This window comes from Charadrius vociferus, unplaced genomic scaffold (genome assembly GCF_000708025.1).
Source record: "Charadrius vociferus isolate BGI_N301 unplaced genomic scaffold, ASM70802v2 scaffold838, whole genome shotgun sequence".
NCBI classification, from domain to species: domain Eukaryota; kingdom Metazoa; phylum Chordata; class Aves; order Charadriiformes; family Charadriidae; genus Charadrius; species Charadrius vociferus.
In genome coordinates, this window is record NW_009649487.1 from 181,804 (window position 1) to 191,509 (window position 9,706).

General features: G+C 43.4%; 1 protein-coding gene across 1 annotated transcript; it reads right to left on the reverse strand.

Moving 5' to 3' along the window:
• Positions 1-1,263: 1,263 nt before the first annotated feature.
• Positions 1,264-9,700, reverse strand: OTUD3 (OTU deubiquitinase 3). The gene is made up of 8 exons (XM_009889965.1): positions 9,690-9,700; positions 8,639-8,787; positions 7,776-7,888; positions 3,886-4,008; positions 3,032-3,157; positions 2,318-2,414; positions 1,856-2,037; positions 1,264-1,509 (listed from the first exon to the last, which is right to left on the reverse strand). The coding sequence occupies exons 2-8, from the start codon at positions 8,700-8,702 to the stop codon at positions 1,333-1,335; spliced, it is 882 nt and encodes a 293-aa protein (XP_009888267.1). The 5' UTR covers positions 8,703-8,787; positions 9,690-9,700; the 3' UTR covers positions 1,264-1,332.
• Between the last annotated feature and the right edge of the window lie 6 nt (positions 9,701-9,706).

Consider the following 9,706-nt stretch of genomic DNA (forward strand, 5'->3'; position numbering starts at 1 on the left):
TTACTACCTTAGACTTCACCAGATTGGACAGATCAGCTCCGCGGTCTCACAAGTCAACTGGTATTTTTATTTTTTTTCTCTAAAGGTCTCAACAGCTAGCAAATGAGCTGATCTCTAACTTAAGCAAGAAGCAAGCATGGACGCAGCAATCCCATTCAGGGAGGTGATTCTGCCCATCTGCTCTGCGCTTCTGAGACCACACCTGGAATACTGCCTCCAGCTCTGGAGCCCCCAACATGGGAAAGACATGGACCTGTTGGAGCAGGTTCAGAGAAGGCCACGAAGATGCTCCAAGGGCTGGAGCCCCTCTGCTGGGAGGACAGGCTGGGAGAGTTGGGGGGGTTCAGCCTGGAGAAGAGAAGGCTCTGAGGAGACCTTAGAGCCCCTTCCAGTGCCTAAAGGGGCTCCAGGAGAGCTGGGGAGGGACTTTTTACAAAGGCGGGTAGTGATAGGACAAGGGGGAATGGTTTCAAACTGTAAGAAAGGAGATTTAGATTAGATATCAGGAAGAAATTTTTCCCTGTGCAGGTGGTGATCCCCTGGGGCAGGTTGCCCCGAGAAGCTGTGGCTGCCCTATCCCTGGAGGTGTTCAAGGCCAGGTTGGACGGGGCTTGGAGCAACCTGGGCTGGTGGGAGGGGTCCCTGCCCAGGGCAGGGGGGTGGAACGCAATGATCTTCAAGGACCCTTCCAACCTAAACCATTCTATGATTCTCCTTTCATGTATTAATCACTTCTGAAACTGCCCACTGCAACACAAGCAGCTCCGGTTAGATTAACATTGATCACTGCATTCTTGCGTGGGAAAGAAGAGTGTCACGTTTGATACACTTCGCTTCGGAAAGAATTCTGGCATTCTGTTCCCTTACTTTATTTAAATAGGAAAAAAACCTCCCGTGTTCCTGTTAGTTAAGTTCAAGAACTGTTAGTTAAGCTTTCCCTGACAGCAAGGTAAATGCAGCTCCTCCAAGCACAACCAAGTAAAAAGTTGCTACAAAAAAAATTATAATCTAAGCACATTAAGAGATCTCAAAGCAAATCTGACACTGCTGTGTGAAGAAAAGGTTCTCACCTTCATCTAACTCCAGAATTATAAAAACAAGTCTCTACTTTTTGTTAAGTTCAAACAACTCTTCTCACACACAGTTCGATGCAGAATTACTGAATAATTGTTCGCCCCAGAACCGAAGAAACAGGAAGTTCATGTGTGCTTAGAGATCTCCGCAGAAACGGATTTTAACACAACAATGGGTGCTTGGAAATTCGCTTAAGGGGAATTTTGTCTTCATCAATTTTATTTGCTTTTCTCACCAGAGCACTCAGAACACATTCAGTCATATGTTTAGAGCTGCCATGGCCTTCACCAAGGTGACGTGGTTGGTTGAGTCCGTGTCTCTCCTGCTGCTATCCGCACAGTTATCCTTGTTGGCCAAGACCTTTTGTCGGTGCCTTTCTTCCTGCCGCTTCTTCTTCTCTAGCCGCTGCTGTTCCTTCTTTTGTTTTTTACATACCTGAAAGGGAAGGATGAAAACACAAAGTTGAAACACGCATATTTTCTGCTCAGTTGGGGAAAAATAATACACTGGAAAGGAGACAAGCAGATATCAAAGCAGATGCCAGAGAATGTTTATTCCAAATGACTTATCAGGACTTTATTTTGTGTCATTTTGGGAAGAGTGCCACATGTCACTAATAAGTGTTTGTATCAGAGAAGTCACAGCTGTAGCAACAACACAATCCAGTAAGCAGGAGCTCTTCTTAATTCAAAGGAGAAGGCAGTTGCTGATGAAACAATCCTAAGCTTTCCCCTAACCATTAAAGGACATGTAAATCACTACCAAACCACCCTTCACATACCTTTGCGTTTCTGCTAGCTCGATTCTCTTCATTGGATCTAGCTTGGCCTTTGTTGTTTTCTTTTTCATCTTGATGCAAGCTCTGATTTCCACAGATTCTTGAACCAGTTCCATTTTCTTTCTGCAGAGTTCTGCTACACGATTTCTGATCTTTTCTCTGGGGATCACACTGCTCCTCAGCACCTACCAACAATAGAGGTTTTTCTCAGGCACACTCTACCCAGCAGCTGGCTCAGCGTCAGCCAATTCCTTCTTCCAGAATATCTGGAAGCATGTTTTTTTTGGAAGCTGGATTGAATCTGCCCTCACTAATAACCCTCCTGAGCACAGAAAGGCTGAGGTGGCAGCAGAGCCAACAGCAAGCTGCAACCGCCACTGTCCCTGTTGAACTGCTGTCTACAGTGAACACTAACATCAGAACACATTCTTCGGAAGCACCAGGTGACAAACTCCAGGTACTTACTGATTCTTTGCACTTCATTCATTTGAAAGATTGCAAATATTGCAGATTCTACATTGTAGTCTTCCACTTCCAGAATCCGGCTTACTAAATCAATGTCCTGTCGACAAAAGGAGAAAAATAACACTGAAAGGAGTTCAAATCACTGACATACACTCATTTAAAAACCATCTGCACCGCTAAGCGGGGGCTGCTGTCTGCTTTTATGGCCTTTCAACTAGCCTGTATTCCATTTCTGAGAAAGGTGAGGGAGAAAAATCTTAACACCCTGAAGATATCAGGAAAAAGGAATATGCTGTTGCAGCGTAACTGTTTCACTCTTGGCTCTTTCTGTTCTACACATTTGCAGAGCGCAAGCAGCAATCTGTAAGAACCACACGGGCTATCCAGTGACAACAGCTAAGATTCACAGAATAGCTAGTCATTTGGAAAGTTCAACTACAGACACCCTCAAAGGATTTCAAATTTTACAGAATTTGTTTCAAAGTATATTTTCTGAGAGACTGCAAGACAAACCTTCCAAAATTACTAGGCATCCACACCGAGTACGTATTTCATCTGCATTTAAGGGTTAAACCTAGGATGAAAACCATCCTGATTTGTGGCTGTGGTACTGAAATTGTCCAAGATGAATACTTTTTAGGGTTTTTCTCAAGGCTACTTTCATGTATCAAGAAAGTTTGAGCATTAAACATAAAAAAGCTACTCAGTACTTACTGAACATCCAGTTGCATTACACACTTTTTGTATAGCATCTTCCATTTCCACTTCAACCTCATCTTCAGAGTCACCCTTCTGTGGCTTCACTTCCTCCTCCTTATTCAAATCGTTTTTGCAAAGCATCTGCAAGAAAAGCAAAGCCCAGCACATCACACAAGCACATGCAGCGATTTCATCATACACAGTAAAAAAACCCTATCTGACATGATAATAAATTTAATTATTATGGCACACTTTTCTTAGAAATATCCTGTGTCAAAGCATCTTGGAAATGGTGTCACTTGCATCATCATTGACACTGTTTCCCACGACTCGTACACTACTGAGCAAACTCCCACATACCACAAGATCATGCAAACCAATAGACAATCACTGGCTTTTGAAGGGAGGTAATAATTTTTTTACAATGCCACATATTGTCACACATAGTTGTGTGTAGAGAACTTCAAGGACAGCACAGCTTACTCCTTAACACAAAAGAGTGAGATATGAAGAGGACTACTGTATCTGGTGGTTGCTTTTCCATCTCTTTCCTCCCTTCCCTTTGTTTTTGCATTTGAGGTGCAGGAGTGCATAATTTAGATGGGGCTGCCTCAAGACATCGACAGCCCACACCACAGCATCAGATCCAGGATTGATTTTCAGCCCAGTAATTCAAGTGCTTCACAGCCTGTCTCAAGAGAGCAGGCAGCACTAGTTACAATGACCTTAAGGGCTTCTCTATCCCCAGCACGACACAGGGAGCAAACTCTTCTCAATCTCAATGCAAATGAGAAAGGAAATCAACCGGTAACATTCATCTGTTTTATTTATCACTCACAGCTGACTCAGGTTATTCTGTCATAACCAACCTCCATCTGAAGATACGCTGGAGCTTCAGAATCGTCATTGATTCTCCTCACACTGTCGTAGTGCTCTCCGTAACGATATGCAATGTGGAGTTCCCTCACATTGTTTTTGTCTGTGCCCCGAATCTAAGCGAAACAAATAAATTGCAAATGAGGATTTGGAATCAAATTCAGCATCGTATTTTTCAAAGTAGTATTTTTTTTAAGCAATGATAAACACTGTGGTTGGAAGCAAAGTATGTAGCTACTTGAAGCATCTTTAAACAGGAAGAGTTGATCTAATAATCCAGATGTGCCTACAGTAACAACAGAGCTTCTGTCAAGGATAATGTTTGAAAAGCAGATACACAACATTGGGCCAGTTACATCCTAATAAACAAAACACTGAATGAAAATATTTCAGCAGAAAGCTCAAAACTATTTTCTAAACTTGCCACAGGAGCTATTAGTTTTCCGATTATCTTCCCAGATCCAATTTCAGTGACAGCTCCCACTCAGCGTACAATACCTTCTTACCCCCAAACATGAGAAAAAGAGTCTGTTCAAGTTATGACCACAGTGGAAACAGTCACCAGAGTAAGTTTTGTTCTGCAGCTGGGACAAGACGCTGTTTTAACAGTTAGCATTCAAAGCGGATATGTTTTGTTTTTAAAAGAAAGACTAAAAGAAATAAAGTCAAACCATGAAAATGCATTAACTCCATTCAGAAGCACTGTTACCAACCAAATATTCCTTTGCTTTGTCAGCACCAAGTACAGCAGTTTCTGTACAAAATTCCTGCTCTGACTATTATCTGTACTGACGCAAGAATAATTCCTGCCCCGATCATCAGTGTCTCAAACTATTAGCTAAAAGCTACACAGCATTCCAACTCTTACAAGGAATGCAGAAAATTACACTGCATTTGCACATCTCCTTTGCTTACCTGTCATGTCAGGGTTCAAAGATCCCACAGCTTTCCTGGAGAAGACGTCAGTAAGCAAATGACATGAAGTGCTTGCTTTAGGGTTCCAGAATTTCCCAATCCTTTTACGTCTTTGAATCAGCTTATCCCAACTTACAGAATATACACCAAGTCACCTTTCAACCACGTCTGCAGTTTGGGTTGCACTGATGACTTCAGATTTCACAACAGACATTCTCTATTCATCTACTTTACACTTGTTCACCTTTAACTTCCAACTCAACACTTGGTTATACTTGACTCCTGCCTTTTATCCTATTAAGTTGTTCAACATCTTGGAGCTCAGTAAGATTTATTTTCAACATTTCTCCTCTGCCAGAGCCTAAATAGGTATTTAACAAATCCCAAAGCTCTTGAAAGATTATTCTGAAAATTAGCCAATTTAGCTCTCAGTAGTGAAGCCTCTTTTTGCATGCTCTTTCCACAATACACTGGAACTGTAAGTAAAAGATAGCTGCAGATAAAAAAAGGCAAAACCGCTGAAAAAGTGTAAGCAGGTATCCAAAACACCAATGAAATGACTTACACATCTGAGCTAACTTGAAGCTCTACATTTACAGTCACTATCAAAAATAGTAAAGGATGTTTAAAGCAGAGATGTCCACCTCCAATGAGCTTTTAATTAGGCCGGAGCTTGAGAAACAGCTGGAGGTCCTGAACGCTTCCGCTCACATTTTGCCAGCTTAGCTGCAGTGTATACAAACGGTTCTCTTAAAATTAAAGGATAACTCACCATCTGCTTTAGAGTTAGGACCAAAGGAGGTATTCACACCATCTGCTTTAAGCATCTTGCTGATCTGCCTCTCTGGAGATGCTCTCTCTGGAATCTAAAATTTTGCTGGGGCTACAAAGCGGGGGGAGGAAGTATGTAGACGTATAGAAAATTAAGAAGATGGGTGTCAAGGGTTAGTCAAGTCTAGCAACTTGCTAACATTGTCACCGTGTTGTGATCCCCACATTATTTGACGCCCTGGTGTATCCTCTGTGTGGGTCGGAGACTCCTTACGTTACAACTATTAACAGCTCTCTTTACTTACACCCTTCTCAAGAGCCCGAGACAACCTTTCACTAACAAGCCTACACTCAGGCAAAACACAACCTCATCACAAACTCTGTATTTACAGCCCTGGAAGGGTCAATGAATAGGGGAAAAGAGGATATACAAAATATCAATAAGAGTTAAGCACACTGAGGTGAGTATCCGGTTCAAAACAGTAACAGAACATAAACAGCACCCCCATGCACTCTCCTGCAGGGTCACTACCTCTGCATGCTCTCGCAGGTCGAGCAGTTGAGTATTCCCACTCATTTGTATAATTGTCAGATACATGAGGTACACTTTTTTTTTTTTTAAATATGAAGGTTAGCCATCTTACTGCCCACAGACGCCATATAAATAACATTTGAAACTTGTCTGTACTCAGGACCCCACCTGACACCGTTTCAAATGTACTTAAGACACCACTGACAGCTTTCATCTGGTCTTTTATCTTTATTGCCCTGTTTAATCTATATATTTCATTGGTTCTGTCTGTAATTGGGGCCAGAAACAATCCTGACTAAAACACAGGTTCTCACTTGCTCAGTGTCCCGGTTTGAGCAACACAGGACTAAATTCTCTTCTAATACTTAGAAAGACCGCACTTTTAGAAGACTCCAGTGTCTGAATTTGTGAAAATATTTACTTTGTAGCCACCTATAGTGTGTGGGTTTTTAGGCCTCAGTGGTTTTGAGCTTTCCAGGTGCAGGGATGAGGAGGAGCAAGACCCAGGCACTTGACCCAAGCTGGCCAACAGGATTATTTCATACCATGAACGTCACGTTCACTATAAATTAGAAAGTTTGCTGCAAAGTTCGCTCTCTCCCTTGATGGCTGTGATCCTGAGAACTTTGTGCCCTGGTGCTGGACTCCTGAGGCCTTCCCTTCCTCCTGAAGCCATAGCGCTCGCGGTGTCTGACATTTGCTGTGTCCTCCTGGGAGTGCACGGCTTCCTACTGATAGAATTGGCTGAGTATAATCTTTGCATATTCTGCCTTGGTATCAGGATCAATATTGGTTCCTTAATGCTGTTAATGTTAATTATCTAATCTTACTCTATTAAATCTGTTTATACTTCAGCTCCCGGGTTTTCTTGTTTTTCCCCCCCGATTTCCTTTCCTGGGTGGGGAGGGGTCAAGGGGCAGTAGAATGATTGTCTAAAAGACAATAAATTGTTATGTGTTTCTCAAACCAAAACACTCAGTGTGACCACAGCAGAGATCAAGTGCAGACCCATTCCAGTCTGGACCTGCCACAGAAAAACAACAAAAAAGAGAGCAGGCAGGACCTGATGGATTACTTGTTCCAGTAACCCGCTGTCAGAGGAAACCATACACAGTCCTTTCCAGAAGCTAATTTAACATCGCTTTAAGGTTTTAAAACTTCTTCGCTCTTCTGCCCAGTCCAGAACCTCATTTCTTCAACTATGAGAAACCTTCTCATTCCAAATCCCATGCAGAATTGCTGGAGCTTCATTCCAACACATTGCAGGGACTGTCCTGCTGTACTTTCACTTCCATATTCCTGAAGCTTATCGTACAGGTTTCCTTAAGCCTGGCTTAAATTCCTATCAGAAAAGTCACCTCATATGTAGTCTGATCTTCAGGAGAGAGAAATGCATCGATGAAGCTAGTAGCTTAAAACCAAACTAAAACAGGCTGCTCTGCCTCCACATATCTTTCATGCATTCATTGTTTTCTCTCATTCCTTCTCCTCCTAGCTGAAATCTGGAGAGTTTTCCTTCAAGGCTGAAAAAGCAAGCACAGCTTTACACCATGTCCAGCTAACTACGGCTACCGACAGGTCTCTTTTAATGGATCAGGAAGTTTCAACACTACTTGTATTCATCAGCTAAAAATTAGGCCAAAATATAGAACTTTTGTTTCTCACCTGCCACAGTGGAGCATTAAGCTGATGAATAACCACATTCATTTGATTGTTCCTTGCAAAGGCCACAATAGCATCGTTGCCAGCAAAGGTACCAGGCTTTGCCAAATTGGTAACTAAAGGAAAAAACATTCAGAAGAGTTGGAAACCTAGTTTCTGACACTTCCAAAAGCACTGGAGGGATAGCGAGTAACAAAATTTCAACACAAGCCCAAGAAACCCTGGAAAGGAAATCCCAGCTGTGAAACAGTGACTGTTGAGGCAAGAATTTGGCAGCAACAGAAGTTAATGCGTCTTAAATGACCACAGAACTTTCCAAAAAATGCAGTACACCCTTAGATTATGCAAGGCTGTCAGATCTGTGTTAGCTTGGAAGGAACAGTGCCATGTACTAAATGACCAAACCACTTTCATGCATCACCTGCGTGGTACCTGGCACATCCTCAAAGCTGTTAGAACAAAGGCTGTATTGGTCTCTGCTTTGGATCTTCCCCTGGGTTACCATGACGAAATATCAAGTGTCAAGGAGAAAAAGAAACCCACTCAACACCCAGCAGTGTTCAAGGAGAGCAAGGCAATTTTAGCAAGTTCCTTTTGAAAACACCAAATTTTTGCTTCTTGCCTTTTTTTGCCTGTCTTCCCAAGCTTGTCCTAAATTTAAACCATTTCCAAGACAAATTTAATACAAGTTTAATAGCTTATCTTTCTACAGAAACAGAGAGAAATGTAAACTCACTGTTTCTAAAAACTAGAGAGGAGCCCTAACACAGTTCTGGGATGAGGAGCTGTTTAGGAAGAAGGTGCTCAAATGAGACATAATCACATTACACCATAACCCTTCTGTTAGTGTCCTACAGAGACCATACCGTGTTTCTCAAAGGGCACATCATCCTCCACAAAAGGCTCAAAATCCTCTCGCTGCTTGATCATGTAATCCACCGTTTCCTGGCGATGTCTGAGGTGGTTCCGCGAGTGCCCCTCAAGCTGGTCACCCAGGGCCCGAAACAAACAATTGCTACCAAAAGAGAAACTGCAAGTTAGTGTGCCTGAAAGGCAGCTAACAGATACACCATTAAACCAACAACTGGCATAACATCAGAAAGAATACAGTGTTAACAGGAAAGGAAAAGAGCTCTATTCTTTCTACCTATTAAGTTCAACAAGGATATGAATGTGAATTAGCGCATATTCCCTGTGCTTTGAATGGCTGTTGAAATTTGAAGAAATGCTGGAAAGAACGTAAGGTTTTGATTAAACATGTTATCAGCTCCACCGGTGTAAGTCAAGGGTGACAATATCACTGGGCCAAACTGTCTTAAACTGACACTGAGACAAATCATAGAATGGTTTAGGTTGGAAGGGACCTTGAAGATCATCTTGTTCCAACTTCCCTGCCATAGGGAACCCCCCCAGGGGGTTCTAACAGGGACACCCCCACTAGACCAGGCTGCTCAAAGCCCCATCCAGCCTGGCCTTAAACACCTCCAGGGATGGAGCTTCCAAAAATGACATAAGGCAATAAAGGACAACCTAGTGATCTACCAAGCAATTTCTCAGCAGACACATCTAATTCCCCTTTCTCCCAATACTCATGGAGCTTCCTACCACTCAGCAGGCAGTGGAGCCCTCAGCCTCCCTGAGAAACAGGCCTGTGACCAGCAGAGCCCTCAGCCCCAGTGGACACAGGCCCTGCACAACCACAGAGTGGAGCCACCTTATTCCCCTGGGGTACAAGGGGGAAGCCCTCATCCCTGCACAGCACTGGCCCCACTCAACCCCGAGGGGAAAGCCCTCAGCCCCCAGGGATACCGGCTCCCCACCACCCGGGCGAGAAGAAAGCCCTCAGCCCCTGGGGACAGGAAGCCCGTGGAAGCACCGGCCCCGGGGGTGCTGGGGAGACTCGGCGTCGGCGCTCACCCATCGCCCGGCACCTC

Bases quoted from the DNA above. Each gene is read 5' to 3' on its own strand.
- OTUD3 (XM_009889965.1), bottom strand. From the start codon at position 8,702: ATGATCAAGCAGCGAGAGGATTTTGAGCCTTTTGTGGAGGATGATGTG. The intron at 7,889-8,638 runs GTATGGTCTCTG...TTTTTCCTTTAG, and splicing joins TGTGCCCTTTGAGAAACACG to TTACCAATTTGGCAAAGCCT. The intron at 1,510-1,855 runs GTATGTGAAGGG...CTTCCCTTTCAG, and splicing joins GAGCTAGCAGAAACGCAAAG to GTATGTAAAAAACAAAAGAA.